Source organism: Prionailurus bengalensis, chromosome E2 (assembly GCF_016509475.1).
Source record: "Prionailurus bengalensis isolate Pbe53 chromosome E2, Fcat_Pben_1.1_paternal_pri, whole genome shotgun sequence".
NCBI lineage: Eukaryota > Metazoa > Chordata > Mammalia > Carnivora > Felidae > Prionailurus > Prionailurus bengalensis.
In genome coordinates this window covers 34,155,742-34,176,317 of record NC_057352.1, presented here as the reverse complement: position 1 = coordinate 34,176,317, position 20,576 = coordinate 34,155,742, and the positions used below count along the sequence as shown (strand labels likewise).

The 20,576-nt window shown below is 46.2% G+C and overlaps 1 protein-coding gene across 1 annotated transcript; it reads right to left on the bottom strand.

Moving 5' to 3' along the window:
• Window positions 1-10,630: 10,630 nt before the first annotated feature.
• Window positions 10,631-14,626, bottom strand: LOC122494315 (formin-like protein 14). Its single transcript, XM_043599379.1, has 5 exons — window positions 14,611-14,626; window positions 11,873-12,348; window positions 11,561-11,626; window positions 11,279-11,343; window positions 10,631-10,744 (listed from the first exon to the last, which is right to left on the bottom strand). The coding sequence occupies exons 1-5, from the start codon at window positions 14,624-14,626 to the stop codon at window positions 10,714-10,716; spliced, it is 654 nt and encodes a 217-aa protein (XP_043455314.1). The 3' UTR covers window positions 10,631-10,713.
• Between the last annotated feature and the right edge of the window lie 5,950 nt (window positions 14,627-20,576).

Here is a 20,576-nt window from a genome sequence, read left to right as displayed (position 1 = left end):
CTTCCAAGCTCCCTCATGGGGTTGTTGGCAGGATTTGGGCCCTTGGGGGCTATTGTGCCAAGGCCTTGGTTCCTTACTGTTGGCCTTTCCTGGGTCCTGGCCACGTGGGCTTCTCCATAGAGCATCTCACAACAGGACAGTGAGCAAAGCAAAAGGGCAAGAGAGAGTGCCAACAGCAAAGTGTGATCAGATGGAAGTCACAGCCACTTTTACACCGAGTGGCATCCCATCGCTTTTGCAACGTTGTATTTGTGAGAAGTCACTAGGTCCAGGCCACACTCAAGGGGAGGGGTTGCACAAGGGCATGAGTAGAGGAGGATGACATCACTGAGGCCATCTTAAAAGTCTGGCTACCCGGGGTGAAGGCAGTGCTTTCTGCCTTCAGACTCTTTGTGTAAGTTGCTTTCTTTGCCTAAAATGCTCTCTCCACCCCTGTCCCTTTCATCTGTTGGGTCTTAGCTTAAAGGTCATTTCCTCAGAAAAGCATCCCTGCAACCCAAAATATCTGAGTCTATTATCTGCAAACATGCGCCTTCTCTGTAGCCCTTATTACAGTGACAGATACTTGTGATAAAGCAGCTAATACTTCCACGCTCTAGATCCTGTGCCTGGTGCTCGGTGCTTTACATGTGCGAACTCACTTGATTCTTCTGACAGCTCCAGAAGACACGGACTGTTACCACCCACAGTTTCCAGAGGGAGAAACAGGCTCAGAGAGGTTAAGTAACATTGCTGAGAGCCAGTGGCTAGGAAAGGGCCGAACCAGGCCGTCTATCTCCAGAGCCTGTGCACTTGGGCCCTCTACACACAGCCTCACCCAGCAGCTAGTGCTGTGTGTGGTTTTTTTGTTTAATCTTTGACTCCCCACTAGGCTGTGGGCTGTCTGCTGTGCCCGCTGTCCTAGCTCTGGCACTTGGCGCAGTGCCCAGCTCATGGTGGGTGCTTAATAATGCAGAGGAATGGGGAAAATTGAGTCCTGCCAGCAGCCAGGAAGGAGGCTCCTTGCAGGGTGAAGCCTGCCTTGTGGAGAGGCAGCTTTGAAAGCCTGCATTCAGGGAGGTGCTAAACACCTTCTGGTACCACTTCCTTAGCCTTGAGGCTAATCTGGCCTCAACTTCCCTTTTCTGTGCCCAAAGCACTTCTGGCCTAGGATCAGGGCATCCCACACCCTTCTCCAAACATACATGACACTCCACGCTCCAGGTTTTTGCTCCCTCCTACTGTCCCCAAAAGCCCATTTTTAAAAGATGTTTATTTATTTATTTAGAGAAAGAGAGAGAGAGCACAGAAGGGGAGGGGCAGAAAAAGAGAGAGAGAAAGAGAGAGAATATCAAGCAGGCTCTGTGCTGTCAGCACAGAGCCCAACATGGGGTTTGATTCTACAGACTGTGAGATCATGACCTGAGTCAAAATTAAGAGTAACTAACTGAGCCACCCAGGCGCCTCCAGGTGCCCTCCAACTCGAAGAGCCCATTTCAAATGCCTCTTCCTCTAAGGAGTGTTTCCCTGATCTGCAACCTAGTGGAATCACTCCCTTCTTAAGCCCACCAGAGCTTTTGTTTGTATCTCCTCACCCTCCCTGGGCTTCACCCTCCCAAACTCTAAAATGAGGAGAACCCGGGTGCCACAGTCTGTAAGTTTCTTCCAGCTCTAGAGCATTCAGGATTCTACTCCAGAGTCTTGCAATGGCTTTACCCTCCTGAGTTCTTGAAGGGCTGAGACCATTTCTTTTCATCCATCCTCGGTGTCCACCACAGAGCATGGTGATTTTCAGGCATTCATAGATATTTTTGTGATGAAATGGTTTGGGGGGCCGAGTTGAGATGGCAGCTCAGGGGAGATGTAGATCTCCTACGTTGGCTCAAAATTCCATGGAAAGATGGAAAAGATCACTCATTAAAAGCTGAATGATGCAAAACTGTAAAGAATACCACCAGACGGTAGCATACTCCCTGATTTGTTTTTTAATGTTTATTTATTTATTTATTTACTTACTTACTTACTTATTTAGAGAAAACAAGTGGGGGAGGGGCAGAGAGAGAGAGTCCGAAGTACGTTCCACCCTTAGCATGGAGCCCAATGTGGGGCTCGATTTCACAACCGTGAGATCGTAACCTGAGCCAAAATCAAGAGTTGGATGCTTAACTGACCGAGCCCCCCAGGTGCCCCTCCCTGATTTCAAACTATATTACAAAGCTATAGTAATCACAATAGTATGGTATTGGCAAAGAAACAGTCATATGGATGAAGGGAACAAGATAGAAAGCCCAGAAATAAACTCACACATATATGGCCAATTAATTTACAGCAAAGGGGCCAAGAATAAGCAATGGAGAAAGGAGAGTCTCTTCAATAAATGATGTTGCTAAAACTGCACAGTCACATGCAAAAGAATGAAACCAGACCACTACGTTACACCATACACAAAAAATAACTTCAAATACATTAAAGATTTGAATGTAACAGCTTAAGCCATAAGACTCCTAGAAGAAAACATGAACGGAAAGCTCCTTGATGTCAGTCTTGGTGATGACTGTTTTTTTGGATTTGACACCAAAAGCAAAGGCAACAACAGCAAAAGTAAACAAATGGGACCCATTAAACTAAAAAGCTTTTGGACAGCAAAGGAAACCATCAACAAAATGGAAAGGCAACCTACTAAATAGGAAAAAATGTCTGCAAATCATATATCTGATAAGGAGTTAATATTCAAAATATGTAAAGAACTCATATAACCCAATAGCCAAGAACCAAACAGTCTGATTAAAAAACGGCTAGGGGATCTGAATAGATATTTTTTCAGAGAGGACATACCGGTACATGAAAAAATGCTCAACCTCCCTAATCATCAAGGAAATGCACATCAAAAACTGCAATGAAACATCACCTGACACCTGTCAGAACGGCTATTAACTAAAAGAAAAGAAATAGCGAGAGTTGGTAAGGATGTAAATTGGTACGGCTACAATGGAAAGCAGTATGGAGTTTCCTCAAAAAAAAAATTAAAAATAAAACTACCATGGAGTGCCGAGGTGGCTCAGTCGGTTAAGCGTCTGACTCTTGGTATCGGCTCAGGTCATGATCTCACAGTTCATGGGTTTCAGCCCCGAGCTGGGCTCTGCGCTGACAGCACGGAGCCTGCCTGGGATTCTCTCTCATCCTCTCTCTCTGTCTCTCAAAATAAATACACTTAAAAACCTAACAAAAAAAATAAAACTACCATATAATCTAGTAATTCCGCTCCCGGGTTTTTATCAGAAGAAAATGAGAACACTAACTCGAAAAGATCTATGCACCCCCATGTTCAGTGCATTGTTTGTAAGAGCCAAAAAGTGGAAACAGCCCAAACGTCCGCTGATAGATGGAATGGATAAGCAAAGTGTGGTATATACATACAACAGAAAATTTATTCAGCCTTAACAAGGAGTGAAAGTCTGCCAAATCTTACAACACGGATGCGCTTTCAAGGCATTATGCTAGATGAAATAAGTCACGACAGGACAAATAAATACTGTTTGAATCCACTTATATGAGACGCCTAGAGTGGTCAAATTCATAGAGAAAGTAGAATGGCAATTTCCAGGAGCCGGAGAGAGGGAAGAATGGAGAGTTATTGTTTAATGGGGACAGAATTTAGTTGGGGAAGGATGGAAAAGCTCTGGAGATGGATGGTGGTGATAGAGGCACAACCATGGGAACAGATCGAATACTACGAAGCTATACACTTGAAAATTGTTAAAATGTTCCGTTGTTAAAATGGTAGGTTTTGCCACAATAAAACACCTTAAGATGGACAAAATACTTGAGTAGACATGTCAGCAAAGGAGATATACGAACGGCTTTTAGGCACATGAAAAGATGCTCAGCATCATTAGTATTTGGGAAATGCAAATTGAAACCACAATAAGGTACCACTTTACACTTACCAGAATGGCTATAATAAAAAATACAGACATTTGGGGCACCTGGGTGGCTCAGTCGGTTGAGTGTCCCACTCTTGATTTCAGCTCAGGTCATGATCTCAAGGTTATTAGATAAAGTCCCCATCAGGCTCTACACTGGACGTGGAGCCTACTTAAGATTCTCTCTCCCTGTCTCTCTGCCCCTCCCCAGCTTGCTCTCTCTCTCTCTCTCTCTCTCTCTCTCTCAAAAAAAAAAAAGAAATACAGGCATTTAAGAGTGCTGGTGGGAATGTGGAAAACGTGCTACTCCCACACATTGCTAGTGGAAATGTAAAATGTAGCCACTTTGGAAAGCAATTTGGCAATTTCCTCAAAAAGTAAACACAGAGTTCCCATAAGACCCAGCAATTCCACTCCCAAATATCTAACCAAGAGAAATAAAAATGTATGTTCACACAGAGACGCGTGCACAAATGTTCACAGCTGTTTATGAACACAGCTATTATTTGAAATAACCAAAAAGTGGAAACAACTCAAACATCCATCAACTGGTGAATGGATAAATACAATGGGGTAAATCCATATGATGAAACAAACACCATTCAGGAGTGCCTGGGTAGCTCAGTCAGTTAAGTGTGACCTGACTTTGGCTCAGGTCATGATATCACCATTTCATGAGTTTGAGCGCCACATCGTGCTCTGCACTGACAGTGCAGAGCCTGCTTCGGATCCTCTGTCTCCCTCTGTGTCCCTCTCCTACTCTCTCTCTCTCTCTCAAAAATAAATAAATAAACTTTTTTTTTTAATAAAAGGAACACTATTCAGCAATAAAAGAATAAATTACTAAGCCATGCAACTACATGGAATGACTCTCAAAGACATTATGCTATTCCATTTGTATGAAATGTCTGGAAAGGCAAACTCATACAGAGAGAAAGCAGGTCATTGGTTGCCTAGGGTTGGTGGTGGGAGCAGGGATTAACTGCAAATGGACACGGTAGAACTTCTGGATGATTAAAATATTTTGAAACTGTACTGTGGTGATTGTGGCACAACTCTAAAAACTTGCTAATATAATTGAATTGTACACTTACAATGAGTGAATTTTACAGCATGTAAACTATATCTCGAAAAGTGGGTTAAAAAAAACAAGAGAAAAAAATCTTACCAGAAGGCCAAAAACTTTGAGAACTTTCAGAAAAATAAAAAAGCAGATTGAAAACAAAGGATTAGTGGCCAAAATATATAAAGAGCTTCTACAAATCAACAAGAACACTACAAGCAAATGAAAAGACAAATGGACAAAGGACACGAATCAGTAGTTCATAGAAAATGACAACCACTGGCCAATAAAGCATTGGAAAGGTGCTCAACCTTACTTAGATTTAAAATCTAAGATGTCATTTTTCACCCGTCAAATTGACAAAAAAAATTCAAGGTTAATACTCAGGGTTGATGAGGGAATGGGGCATTGAAAACTCTCAGACACTGTTGGTGGAGTGCAAATAGGAACAATCCCAGCAAGAACTTTTGACAAGATCTATTAAAAGGGCTCTTTCTTGTGCTCCAGCAATGTGACACATCAGCTTACAGCTCAGAGAAACTCACTGACACATATGCAAGAAGGAGCCATGCTCTGCTTATTGGAAAAAGCCACCTAAATATCCATCCATTAGTCCATTAAGAAAAAAAATTTTTTTTTCAAAGTTTATTCTTTTTTGGGACAGAGAGAGACAGAGCATGAATGGGGGAGGGGCAGAGAGAGAGGGAGACACAGAATCGGAAACAGGCTCCAGGCTCTGAGCCATCAGCCCAGAACCTGACGCGGGGCTCGAACTCACGGACCGCGAGATCGTGACCTGGCTGAAGTCGGACGCTTAACCGACTGCGCCACCCAGGCGCCCCAAGAAAATTTAAAAATAAACTATGATACAATCATATCCACGGTATACTCTATAGTAGTTATTAGCTGTCTATGTCTTAACGTGGATATATCTCCAAGGCAAAGTGTTGAGTTAAAAAAAAAAAAAAACAACAACAAACCTGTGGTATTCACTAGCACACCTAAAAATTAGCCAAACAGAAGTGAATGCAGTGTCTTTGGAAAAGGTTAATATGAATAAAGCTAAAGATTCCCTTGATTGGGAAAATCCCATGCTCCACAGAATATATACAGAATACACACACACAAACACACACACACACACATATATATATATATAGTGCTTATATATATATATATTGCTTATATATATATAGTGCTATATATATATAATGCTTTATATATACATAGTACTATATATATTTAATTGTATGGATATTTTGTTTATATATATATATGCATATATATATATATATATTTTTTTTTTTTACTTAATCATAAGTTGTGGCGGTTTTTCCAGAGCCTTCCAGAGCCTTAACATAATTCTTTTTTTTATGTTTATTTATTTATTTGAGACACAGAAAGAAAAAGAAAGCAGGGGGAGTGGCAGAGAGAGAGGAGACAGAGAATCCCAGCAGGCTTCATGCTGTCAGTGCAGAACCTGACATGGAACTTGATCTCATGAACTGAGTGAGCATGACCTGAACCGAAATCAAAAGTTTGACGCCCAACTGACTGAGCCAGCCAGGGGCCCCTTACATGATTCTTTTTATTAGGTGGTCATTATGACTATTTTTATGCTTCCCTACTAAAGGGTATTTAACTCGTTTTGAGGCTTCTGCTAATACAATGATGGGATGGTGAACGTCCTGGGTTGAAGATACACACATTTTATGTTTGAGTAGCTACTGTTAAAATGCCATCCAAAGTGGCTGTACCAATTTACATTCCCTCCAGCAGGGGATGGGGGTTCATAACCATTCCCTACCCCCTCACTCTTCATACAAAATAGCAGTCTTTTACCCTTTTGCCAAACCGGTGGGCAAAATGTTATTTTAATTTGCATTTCCTTGATAGATATGAGATAGAATATTATTTCATTTGTTCTTTGGCCTTTCAAGTTTATTTTCCTATGAATTGCTAATTTATATCCTTGGAAATTTTAAAATCATGTTGTCCATTTCTTAATGATTTGTATTAACTCTTTATATATTATAGATACTGGTCTCCCCATCACACACTTACACACACACACACACACACACACACGCACACACACTGTATTTGTCAGCTCGGAATGCCATGACAAAATAGACTGGGTGGATTTAACAACAGAAATTTATTGTCTTGCAGTTTTGGAGGCTGGAAGTCCCAGATCAGGATGCAGCTAGGGTTCGTTTCCTATAAGAGCTCCCTCCCTGGTTTGTAGGCAGACACCATCTTGCAAGAGAGCTCTCTAGTGTCTCATCTGGGGACACTAATCCTAATCCCATCATATCAAGGCCCGCACTCTTGTGATCTCATTCAACCTTAATTACCTCCTCACAGGCCCTGTCTCCAAACAGTCATATCAGGGATTCAGACTTCAGTGTATGAATTTGAACAGATACAATATAGTCTATAGCACACATATATAGCAACAGCTTTCTATTGCCGTGTAGCTTTGGTTATTTTATTTTTAGTTGTGGTAAAAGGCACAAAACATAAAATTTACCACCTTCACCACTTTTATTTTATTTTATTTTTAAAAGTTTGTTTGTTTGTTGGTTGGTTTATTTTTAGTAACCTCTACCCCTAACGTGGGGCTTCAATTCATGAACCTGAGACCAAGAGTCACATGCTCTTCCAACTGAACCAGCCAGGCACCCCTGTTAACCAGTTTTAAATGTACAGTTCAGTAACGTTAAGTACATTTAGATCATCGTGCAACCAATCTCCAGAACTCTTTTCATCTCGCAATACTGGAATCCGTACCCTCTAAACAACTTCCCATCCTCTTCTCCTCACCCCCTGGTAAACACCATTCTACTTTCTATCTCAATGAATTTGACAACTCTAGGCACCTCACATGACTGGAATCATACGGTTTTTTTCTTTTTTTGTGACTGGCCTACAACTCCACGTTGTAGCATAAATCAGAATTTCTTTCCTTTTAATGGTTGAATAACATCCCACCGTAAGTAAACACTATGTTTTGCTTACCCATTCATCTGGCAGTGGATACCTACCTTGCTTTTACCTTTTGGCTATTGTGAATAATGCTGCTATGAACACGGGTCTACGAATATCTCTTTGAGGCCCTGTTTTTAATTCTTTTGGGTATATACCCAAAGGTGGAATTGCTGGGTTATATGGTAATTCCATTTTTAATTTTTGGAAGAGCTGCCATACTGTTTCCACAGTGGCTGCACCATTTTACATTTCTGCCTGTAGCATACAAGGTTCCAGTTTCTCCACATCCTTGCCAACACTTATTTTGGTTTTGTAGTCATCTGCTATGGTCTGAATGTTTGTGTTTCTTGGGGTCTTTGGGAGGTGATTAATGACGTGGAGCTCTCATGAATGGGACTAGTGCCCTTAAAGAAGAGACCCCACAGAGCTCCCTAGTCCCTTCTGCCATGTGAGGATACAATGAGAAGTCTTTGACCCAGAAGAGGGCCTTCATTGGACCATGCTGGCACTCTGATCTCAGACTTCTAGGCTCCGGAACTGTGAGAAATAAATTTCTGTTGTTAATTGCTACTCAGTAATATTTTGTTTTAGTAGCTTCAACAGACAAGAACATCATCCTGAGTATGAGGTGATTCAGATTTGCTTTGATGCTCTTTGTAACACAAGGCGAGCCAGAAGCAAGAAAACAAGCATGGTTAGTTGCAAGGGACTGATTTTAGTCAGTTAGCCTGGGTTCAAATCCTGACTCTACCACCTTCTAGCTATGTGATCTGTTAAAAACAAGACAACACGTCCAAAATGGGGTCACTTATGCTAAACCCCATGTCACCAAACAGAGACTTAATTATAGTTTTGGTTCTCCTAGAAATGGCATCTTACACCAGTTAATCAGGAACTGCCTGATCAGCACTAGTTAGGTAATATGCCTGATAGACTCCTCCCATCTCCTAAAGGAAAGTAACTTTGCAATAATCAACCTGGGTTTATTTTCTTCCTTTTTTCTCTCCTTTCTCTTCTTCCTTCCTTCCTTCCTTCCTTCCTTCCTTCCTTCCTTCCTTCCTTCCTTTTCCAATTATAACTTCATTGTTCCTGCTCCCTTCTGCCTATAAAAGTCTTTCAATTTTGTGTAGCGCCTTGGAGTTCCTTTCTATCTGCCAGATTTGTATCAAATTTTTGCTTAAATAAACACATATACCTCAGTTTATTTTTTAACCGACCTCATGCGAATTACTCTCAGCCCTATTGCCTCCTCAGTAAAATGGGTGTGATTATTATACCCTAGATTATTATTCTAGAGTTTAAGGATCAAGTAAGATCATGTACTTAAAAGGGCTTAGCACAAAGTAATCTCAAATGTTCGATCTTTTAGGTCTTATTTAAAAGAATCATCTCCACCCCAGAGGAATAAACACTGTCCTGTTTTCCCCTTCTAATTCTTTTATAGCTTTGTTTTTGCACTTAGGTATTTAAGTCAATTGAAAAATTTTTTTTCACATGATATGCAAAAGGGTTCACTGACTAGTTCAGTGGTTCACTGACTAGTGTTGCCTTTGGCTACTGACCCAATCATCTCTTACTCGAAGCTACACGGGGTCCATTTTTGGACTCTCCTCTCTGTCCAATGGATCTATTCCTGAGCTGACACCACTTCCTAGACCTTTAGAACAAGTAATGCTAGCGGGTGAGGGCAAACCCTGTCCGTTGTTCTTTTCAAAACTGGCTTTTCTTGCACACTGTTTTTCTAAACTCAGCCTATTAGGTCTTAAAAATAAACCCTGGTGGGCTTTTGAATGAACTATCTTGAAAAACTAACTTGGAGGAAAACTGATGTGTTTACCGGATTGTGTCCTCTCACTGGGAAACTTTTGTCTCCCAGAATTCTGTTTCTCCCTTCTTAGCCAACCCAGGTAAATCTGAGTGTTCTCTTTCACCAAGGACTGGATCATAACCACAATGGATAAAAGCTCTTATTACCCTACTTGCCTTTGGAGAAAAAGGGGCTGGAGACAAACGGCCAGATGAAGTGATTTGAAAGGAGCCGAACAATCTGTTTTGGGGAGACAGGCTATTCAGGGTGGTGACCTTGGAAACGCAGCTGACGGTTTGCCAAGACAGGCCCCTGGGCCTCCTGGACTCTCTCCTCTGATGGCTCCGACAATGGGCAGCTTTGCAGAAGCAACTAGAAAATTCCAGAAATCACAGGGCTTTGGGACTGGGGCCTGGTTTTAACTATCTCCCCCACCAACCCCATTATACAGATGAACAAAGGGAGGTTGAGAGGGGGAAGTAAGAGACAAACATATGGGTCTAGTCTCCCCTCCGTCCCCTTTAACTGTAGAGCAGGAACTGAGCTTGACTTAGCAGGAGGCTTGAGTGGCACCTGAAGGTGGGGGAGAATGTATTCCACCCCCAGAGCTCCATCCCAGCCCCAAGAGAACAGTATCCATGTCTCAAGATTTCACTTTTCAATCGGGCAGTTCCCTCCCATTAGGCTCCCCCTTCCCCACACCTCCTTCCCCTTTAAGAAGAGACCAGTCCTTGGCTTATGCCATTCATAGGGTTTATTGTCACTTGCCAGCAGCTGGCAGAGGAAGGGGACACACAGCCAAGCCTCACCACAGAAGAGGTGGCCCTGGACCACCCAGCTCTCCGACTTGGTTCACACGGGGTGCGGGTCCTCACTGGCAGCAGCTACACTTCTCGGCCTCAGCCTCGGTGCCCTCTTCACCTTTGCACACACAGTCCTTGGCGCATTTCTCACACTCCGCCGGGCAGCAGGAGCAGCAGCCTGCAGATCAAATGGGGAATGCCCAGTCTGATGGCCTCTCCCTGCATCTGTCTCCACCAAAAGGGAAAGGGGAAGGGAGGGGTGCTAGGGGCCTAGGCGCTGCCCCCTTCCTAATCTCACACTGCAGTTTGACTCAGCACCTATGGCATGTCAGTTGCATGCTGGGCTACCACTGGGGAGGAGTACCCAGTAGATAGCCCACAGCCCCTTGTGTGGGTGCAGGGGAGTCCCACGGATGGGGTGGGGGTTAGTGCTGGACCTTTAGGGGAAAACATCACAGGGTAAACAATGGCCTTGAAAAGGGACTTGAAGGATGAACTTGGAGGAACAGAGATGGTAGGGGCTCCAGGAGACGGTGGGAGGTTCTATGGCTAGTCTTACACACGCCCACCTCCTCCTCCCCAAGCATATTACACTGCTTCCAGGGAGACTTGGGGGAGGTCAAACTGAGGAGATCCTCAAAGGCCTGAGAGGGGCCAAGGGACCCAAACTCCAGAGCTAGCCCCCAGCTTCACCACTCCCTTCTCCAGGTACTTGAGGTTTTGAGGTGAGGGTTTGGACCAGGGTAGAAGGTCTCCATCATAGCTGTCCATCAGAATCTGGGAATATAGAAAAACATCTTGCCACAGGCATGCTGAACCAGTCACTGGGGGCAGGGCCCGAGCAACCGTATGTTAGGCCTCCCCAGGTGGTTCTGTCCCAGTAAGAGTCAAAAGCAATGTCACAGGGGATCTAGGGGTCTCTCCATCTTGCCTAGGGAGAGGCTGACTTCAGGGAGCAGGGGGAAGGGGCGGGGGGAGGGGTCCCCATACTCACTCTTCTTGCAGGAGGTGCATTTGCATCCCTCACACTTGCAGGAGCCGTTGCAGGTACAGGAACCACCTAGAAGGGCGGACGCCACAGGAAGGGTTAAGGTGCTAAAAGTGGGGTGCGGCCAGGCATAAAGGAGGAGGTGGGGTGCCAAATCTCAGTGCCTTGTGGGATATAGCCATGTCTACTCTTCAACGACGTTAAAAATGGCAAACATGGAGGGTCCCGTCCCCCCAAGGTCCTTCAGCCCAGGCGTTGGGCATCCGTTTCCTTGCAAGTCAGGGGCGCTCTGTGCGCAGGATGGGGGCGGGGGCTCACCAGTAGGGCAAGGGCAGGTCTCGGGGTCCATGTCCAGAGGAGCTGCCGCTGGAGGAGGTGAACTGGCTTCTCCCGGCAACTGGACGCACTAGTGGCAGCAGGTGGCGAGGCTTTTATAGCCCCAGGCGGGGGCGCGCATGCACAGCCGGCTCGCACACGGCGCCCCCTCTCTCCATCTGGGCACACAGGCTTAGGCGGAGGCGCGCATTGCGGCAGCCGTCCCCCCTCCCCCGCCCTGTGCCCGGCCGGGCGCTCCCCCCACCCCACCCCACCCAGCAGCCGCGTGCGTGCACTACCGGGTGCGCGCGGCGCTCCTGAACTCCCCGCCCGGGGCCGCTTCCCGCCGCGTGCACGGGGCGGGGGGGGGGGGGGGGGGGGGGACACTTCCCGCTCGTCCGTGTGCGTGCCGCCGTGTGCACCGCTGGGGACCGGTCCGCCGCTGCAGCCGCCCAGGACAGAGAGTGCGCACTTCTCTCCTCAAAGGGCGGCGTGGCATGTTTCCCGGCCCTTCCCTGCCTCTCTTCTTATTCTAGGATTCTGGGGCGCCAGGTTAGTCAAAATGGGGTGCTGAGCACCCTGCTGCGCTGGGACCCCATTCCCTCATCTCTTATCAAATAGGAAAATAATCCTAACACCAGTGGAAGGGCCTTGCAAATTGGTTTTGGGAGGGGCTGGCTCTGGGAAGCCTAAAGGACAGCGCTGGGGTGACTGATGGGAGGGGTGGGGGGAAGAGGGGGTGGCACTAGGTGGCTGCATCCCAGCTTCACAGGGAAGCAGCTTTCCTTTTATCTCTTCCTTCTGCGGAGTCCCTTTCAGCCTGTGGCAGGCTGAAAAGGTGGTCCCCAAAAGATATCCATGTCGAATCCCAGAACCTGTGACTGTTCCCTTATTTGGAAAAAGGGTCTTTGTAGATGTCATTGAATTAAAGATCTTGAGATGTGATCATCCTGGATTGGGCCCTAAATCCAATGACAAGTGTTCTTATAAGACACACAGAGGATAGACAGATGAGGAGACAGTGTGACCAACCACAGGAGACAGAGATTGTAGTGATGTGGCCCGCAGCCACCACAAGCCAGACCCAGAACAGTTCACATCCTTCCTATGAGCCTCACCGTCCTTGCTCAGCAAATGAAGACACTCAATCCCCAGGACACAGAGGAGCAAAGGAAAGCACCAGACCACTGGTCAAAGGCTATAGAAGGAGAAGAAACGATGCTCATGGTGGCATTTCAGACAGTCAGTCCCGTGGTGACCCCCATGGGGAGGCCTCACTTTACCTGCTTGTGGTGCAAACACCTTTCGCAAAGTTGCATCAGGTTTCATAGGGACAAGGCTTATCTAGAGACAGAGTTTAAAAAAGAGAGAATAATAGAAAGGAAGGAAGGAAAGAAAGAAAAAAAAGAAAAGAGAAGAAGGAAGGAAGGAGGAAGGAACAAAAGTTATCTCAGGATCACTGCAGTTAAGTGTTTGAAAGGTGGAGGCTGGAGGGGAGCATCTGTGGCCTGCCCAAGAGTGGAGGTTCCTCTGCAAGCCCTCCAAAGAGCTCTTATCACTTCTCCCACCCTAGCTTCCACTTCTTTAAAAAAAATTTTTTTTAATGTTTATTTATTTTTGAAAGACAGAGCATGAATGGGGGAAGAGCAGAAAGAGAGAGAGAGAGAGAGAGAGAGAGAGAGAGAGAGAATCCAAAGCAGACTCCAGGCTCCGAGCTGTCAGCACAGAGCCCAACGTGGGGCTCGAACCCACGAACCTTGAGATCATGACCTGAGCTGAAGCTGGATGCCCAACCTACTGAGCCCCTCTACTTCTTTTAAGGAGACACCCCCTTAGCACCTGCATCCCTCCCCCTTTAGAGGTGATCCCTTGGCTGCCCCCCAAGGAAGGCAAGTCTGGTGAGCCTTCAGACTGGTTTTGCTGAGTGGGGGAGACTGAGACTCAGAGACTGAGCACTGCTCCAAATGTCGCCCCGAGCAGAGTGAGCCTCTGTTCTAAATCAGAGCTGGACAAGCATTTTCAAATGTTGGAAATTTGTTTCAAATGTTTCAAATGTTGGAAACCCACCCACCTCCAAGATATGAGCTGCCCCAGAGGCCTCCACATGGCCTCATCTGAGGAGTTGAGTTAGCTGGTTTCCCTGGCTTTGCAGGTCTCGCATGTGTTGGTCTGTGAGTGGAAGCTTCAGTAATGGTGGAACAGGAGAAAACCAGAAGAGGAGAACCAAGAGTCCCAGGAGACGCTATCATGTGAAACCTCAAGGTATTATGTGAAGTCCAGGTTGGTTCTCAACATGGGCTTCATGCAATTTCAGGTCACTGAGCCTCACCAACCCTAGCAGTATGGTTTATTTCCTGCTTGTTTGTTTTCATGTTGCCTAAGGGTACTCTGGCCCCTGCGGCTGGAATTGCCTATAGTCCTCAAAGCTTCAATATCTAGGACTTTCAGTGCGAGCGAGCGAATTATCCATGCCAACACATTCAGCCAGAGCTGCCCCCGCCCTTCCCCCTCAGGCCTCTCAGACTTCCTTGGGATTGAGGTTTCAGTTGTGGGAGAGCAGTCTACCCCCTCCCCCCCCCCCCTCCTCACCTCCCTGGGATGGTGATTTTGTGTGTGAACTCGGCTGGGCTAAGGGATGCCCAGAGAGCTGTAAAACATTATTTCTGAGTGTGTCTGTGAGAATGTTTCCCGAAGAGATTAGCATTTGAATTGGTAGACTGAATAAAGAAGATCGCCCTCACCAGAGTGGGTGGGCATCATTGGATCTGTTCCGGGCACCAATAGGACGAGAGGGCAAATTTGCTCTTTGCCTGAGCGGAGACATCCATCTTCTCCCGCCCTCAGACATTGGTGTTCTTGGGTCTCAGGCTTCCAGACTGAGGCCGAATTATACCACAACTTTCCTGGTTTTCCAGTTTTCAGAGGACAGATTGTGGGACTTCTCAGCTTCCATAATTGTGTGAGCCAATTCTTATAATAAATATGTGAACATAAGTGCTTATTATATACATAATATATATATCATATCAAGATCCACCAGGCGCCTGGGTGGCTCAGTTGGTTAAGCCTCTGACTCTTGGTTTCGGCTCAGGTCATGATCTCATGGCGGGCTCCTCACTGTCATCTTGGGATTCTCTCTCTCCCTCTCTCTGTGGCCCTCCCCTGCTTGCCCGCTCTCTCAAAATAAACCAACTTAAAAAGATTTTTAAAAAAGGCAGATCCATGTATATGTGGTTGTGTTCTGTATCTATACACGTGTATGTGTATATGCACGTATGTACTGACTCGTGTACCCAGCACATCCAAGGGTTGCCAGGATATGGAAGGGTCTGAAAACCACAACATCCTTCTGAAACACATTACCTAGCCCCGATTCTTCACATGGCTGGCCCTCATCCCTCAGTTCTCAGCTTCTCTGAGCTCCAAAGAACATTTTGGATACGTGTGTCCCTGCAGCGAGTCCCCCTCATGCCCACCTTTATTCCCCTCTGTCCTCTCATTAATTCTCACAGCCTAAAATGATTTGTCTGTGCTCCTGCCCGTGCTGCGCCTCCCCCCGGGGTATCCACAGGGCTCCCTCTTTTCTTTCTTTGCTTCTAAGTCTTTGCTCAAATCTCACTGTCTCCAGGAAGCCCACCGTGATCACCCTACTTAAAATCGCAACACATACCCCAAACCGCCAGGACTCCTGATCCCTCATACCTTGCTCTATCTTTTCTTTTTTCACAGCATTTAACACCGTCTGACAAACAAAAATAATTGACTTGCTTGTGAAGTTTATGCACAGTCGGTCACCTCTGCTAGAATGTAAGCAACACAAGCCTATAAGGGATCATTGCTTTTGTTCACTGACAGGTCCGAAGTGCCTAGAACAGTGTCCTGTATATGGGAGACATTCAAGACACATTTACGGAATGAATAAATGAATGAATGGCTCTCAAGTCAAGCTGGCTGGGTTCACAGTCTGCCCCTGCCATCTACTAGCAATGTGGTAAGTTATTAACATGTTACTTAATATTTCTGTGCCTTGGGTTGCTCAAGGGCTCCCATTTATGATTCCTAAATGGGGATAATAGTAATTCCTACCTCATAGGTTTGTCTGAGGCTTAAATTGGATGACACTTGGAAGACTTTCTGGGCAGGGCCCTAACCTTGCTGGCTTTTCCCATTTAAGAGTGAGTGTGAGCCTGGGGAGGTCGGGTGAGGATGCTGCAGGGAGCCTGGGATCCCTATGTCTCCTTCAGGACACCCAGCTCCATTGTCCGCCTCAGCTCTGTGCTCCCTGAGTTGCTGCTGCCTCCATCAGACACAGGATTCCAGGTGTCAGCCAGATCCAGCTAAATCACAGCCATTCGTCCTCTTGTTGGGCTCCCACACCCAACCCCAGGGCTTCCGGGGAGAAGGGAGTGCACGAAGACGGTTTTCTTTCCAATTAGATTGGGGCCAGGAGGCGAGAACAGGTAGGCTGAGGGGTGGAGATCAGGCAGGGTGATCCACTAATGGGCAGAAAATCCCCATTTGATCTCAGAAAAAGGTGAGGAGTCCAGCAATTCCCACCCCTGGCTGAAATGGATCCTGGCAAGCATTAGACTCTTGCATTGCCCTCAAAGGGTCTCCTAATTGACTATCCTGGGACTGAACAATTGACCAGGAGTTCGGGAGCCTGGGGAGACGGTGGTATACCGAGAGAGTTTACGAATACGCTTATCTGCAAATAAAGTCGTTTCTTGGGGAGATCTGGCTTTATTAGTAGAAGGAATGTTAAGCGAGCAGTTTTATCCACAGGGGCAGCTGAGACAGAAGGGGCCCTGGTCACAGAGAGGGTAAGGAGTCAGGAGAGGGGTGGGGGAAGGAGCCTCAGCAGGCCATAGAACAACTTACCTAGAAATGTAATAACCCTCTGTCTCCATGGTTACCTTCTGTTTATGGCAAGTGATTCAGTCTCTCCTCCTTAGTAGTGATACAAGATGTCCTTTTAACATAAATTTAAGTGTAATAATAGACCAGGTGATAGGCGGTTATGCCCAAAATCGTGTAGGTGGCTCTCGAAGGACAGAAGTCAGGGAAATGTTGCCCTATACCAGGCACATATACCAAGCACTCCCCTGAGTGCTCACGTCCAACTTGGCTGCTGGTTCTGTCTCCCCTGCCCTCCTGCGCCCTTCCTAGCCAGGCATTGGCCCCTTTTGTGTGGGTCCTAAAGGCCACGAGGAGATTCTGTTCTCTCTGATCACACGGGTGGGATGGGAAGTGTTGGGAGGCAGAGGCAGGGAAAGGCAGCCTCCAAGCTTCCAGGTTTCAGAAGGTGGCCAGGTTGACCCCAGCAACTGTGCCAATACCCTGATTCCTGGGGTTTACTCCTACCTCTAAGAGTTTTCCCCAAGGGGCTCCTCAGTAGAATAGGAACAGAGGTGGTCTGCTGTCCCTGAGGGAGTCGAGGCTCAAGCTGAGCTGAGCTGGGCATTGGTGGGTTGGAGTTCAGGGGCCACCGATTGTGGAAGCTCTTGTGCGTGTTGGGGGCAGAAGCTCTGTGGCTCAGGGCAGAGGATGGGTTATGACGAGGGAAGGGTCCGTTATAGCTGGGGCAGGAGAAAGCCCTCCCAAACTGCAGGAGACACTCTGGGGGTCTGCTGGGCAACCACAGCAGGGCGACAGGGGTCCTGCACTGCTCACAAAACCCACACCACCCTGACATTACTGCCAGAATCTTCTTCCTACATGCAGTGAGTGAAGACTGAAGTCCTTCAGAGTGACTGGCTTTGGTGTCAGACAGACCTGATTCTGAATCTCCTGTTTCCCTCAGCGATTCATTGGGGTTAATCATGCTCCTTACCGCTTGGGTTATAGTGAACGTTCAGTGAGATTCTTCATGCAGATTGCTTAACGTGTCATAGGCGCTCAACAAACAGTGCTCAATGAACACTTCTGTGTTCAGCAATCTTCTGGGAGCTGGAACTAGTAAATGATGGACTCCAGTTCCCCTTGGCCTACTTTTCCATGCAGAGTCTGGCCCTCACCTACACTGGCAACTAAATGTAATCCACGCTATTCCCAAAATATCCCCCTAAGCTTTCCTGCTTTCGTGCTTCTGTGCATACTGTTAGGCCTTCTTGAAATGTCCTGCCCACAATTTTTTCCTGCTTAAAATCCTACATATCCTTCGAGGCCCTGCTTCAATGCTGCCTCCTTCGGGAAGTCTTCAGTCCTGCCTGCAGCCAGACATAACCACCCTTCTTGGAACTCCTATGGGGTTTTGCCTAGGTATTTTCTCCCCTGTAGGAGAGGAGAGTGGGTAGTCCTACAGTCTCCCTGACAGACTCAGAGGTCCCTAAAGGCAGAGGCTGACAGAGGAGTTTCATTCCTCTCCTCCCTTCTGTGCTTAGCAAGCTCCCTGCACACCCGAAATGTCTTTGAAGGGTGAGTGAATGAATCAGCGTGAGAACTGACCTTGGGGTCACCCCTTTTTATGAGACCCCTTGAAGGCCAGGTCATGAAGAGTCAGGTTAAATGCTATATGTACTAATGAAGTTGCCCTGTGGCCCCCACCATCCTGCTTTGTGAAATGAGTGTTTTGATGGTGAATTCTCTCCTTCCATGTCACAAACATTTATTGAGCACTGCCTTAATCCAGACATTGTGCTAGGAATGGCAGGTGCAAAGGAGAGCAGGACAATGACAACACCTGTCTTTTCTGAGAACCCACTGTCTGGGCAAGGAAGCATTTAATAAGAAATCTACACTTAGTAAGCCAAGTGCTGTCAAGAGAGAGCATAGCAAGTTGGGGCCCCTGCCTTTCTGCATAAACCAATCTCCCCTCCTCTCTCTCTCCCTTCCTTATTAGACCCCCTCCACCACCACCTGCTGCCACGTCTGGGGACAGGCAGCATCGCCTTTTTCCAGAAACAGCCCCAGAGCAGCTTGATCCAGCGTTCCAAGTTCTGTGCCACATCTCACCTTCCTTCAGTATTTCTCTCCTGTTGGGCAGTTTTGCCCCCAGGAGACATTTGGCAATGTCTGAAAACATTTTAGTTGTCACATCGTGTCGGTGGCGGTGGCGGTGGCGGTGGGGTGGGTTGGGATGCTACTGGGGTCTAATGGGGTAGAGGCCAGGGATGCTCCTAAGCCTCCTGCAAAGCACGGACAGGCTCCCCAAACAATCTCACATGTTGCTAGTGCTGAGGTGGAGACGCCCTGCTGTTTATCCTATAGCAACTCCAGGGTGATTTGTAGGAACTCAGACATATAGGGAAGGGAGCCAGGGGAATCAGAACACCCGCTTTCCAACCCCGGCCTCATCACCAGCTGGCGTCTTTGGACCTCTGATTCGTCCTCTGTCAAATGTGGAGAGTCATGCCTAGCCCTGCTTCCTTGACTAAGGTATCTGGGGACTGACATATGAGAAAGTAAGTGAGAGCACTTGCCACGGGGAGGCTGAGGGTGAGGCTGGACGTGGAGAGGGAGGGAAGCCTCCATTTAGAGAATGCATATTGAACTGGAGTCACATGGCCCAAATTTTCCACCACTGTTTCAAGTACTCTGCCTTTTCCTTGCTTCTAAAAATAAATTGTACAATTCAGGCCATCTGTACCTCAGATTAAAAAACATCTGGGTCTGGCTCCCCCCTCCCTCTTCTTCCTTCTTTGTTTAGTGTAGATATTTTGAAAAAATTAAAAAAAATACATATACAGTCCTTTCAAATATAAAAATAGAAGCCTGCAATATACACTGATTTATAAATTACTTTTTTTCCTTGCTTCTCAGTAGATTACGAACATCTGTCCATGAAATTAGTTTCATTTCTACCATTTTATTTTAGTAGGTTTATTCCACAATTTCCTTAAGCGGTCCCCTCCTCTGACACACTTTTCTCATTTCCAGATATTCACTATCATAACCCTTGATGTGATAAACATCTTGGTAGCTTTTGTGTGTGTAGATTCATGACTTTTTTCCTGAGTATACAACATTCCTTAAACTAGAATTGCTGGCTCAAAGGATACATTTTTTTCCCCTTTTCAAACAGTATTTGTTTATTTTAAAAAAATGCTACTTCAGTAAATTTAGAAAAATTCAGAGAAATAGAAAGATGGAAAAGGAAAAATTATCTTTTATCTGTATTTGAACACAACCACTGCTAACATTGTAGCATATTTCATTTCCATATTTTGTATATTGTGTGGCTTCTTTTTTATTTTATTTATTTATTATTTATTTTTTTTTAATGTTTATTTATTTTGAGAGAGAGAGAGAGCACGAGCCAGTGAGGGGGTGGGGAGTGGTGCAAAGAAAAAGGGAGGCAGAGAGAGAATCCCAAGCAGGCTCCATGCTGCCAGCCCAGAGCCGGATGTGGGGCTGGATTCCACCAACTGTGAGATCATGACCTAAGCCAAAATCAAGAATTGAATGCCTTGGGGCGCCTGGGTGGCTCAGTCGGTTGAGCATCCGACTTCGGCTCAGGTCATGATCTCACGGTTCGTGAGTTCAAGCCCCACGTTGGGCTGTGTGCTGACAGCTCAGAGCCTGGAGCCTGCTTCCAATTCTGTGGCCCCCTTTCTCTCTGCCCCACCCTTGCTTGTGCTCTGTCTCTGTCTGTCAAAAATGAATAAACATAAAAAAAAATTTAAAAAAAGAGAATTGAATGCCTAAACTGACTTAGCCACCCAGGTGCCCCTGTGTGGCTTCTTTTTAAAAGAAAAAAAATTACTGT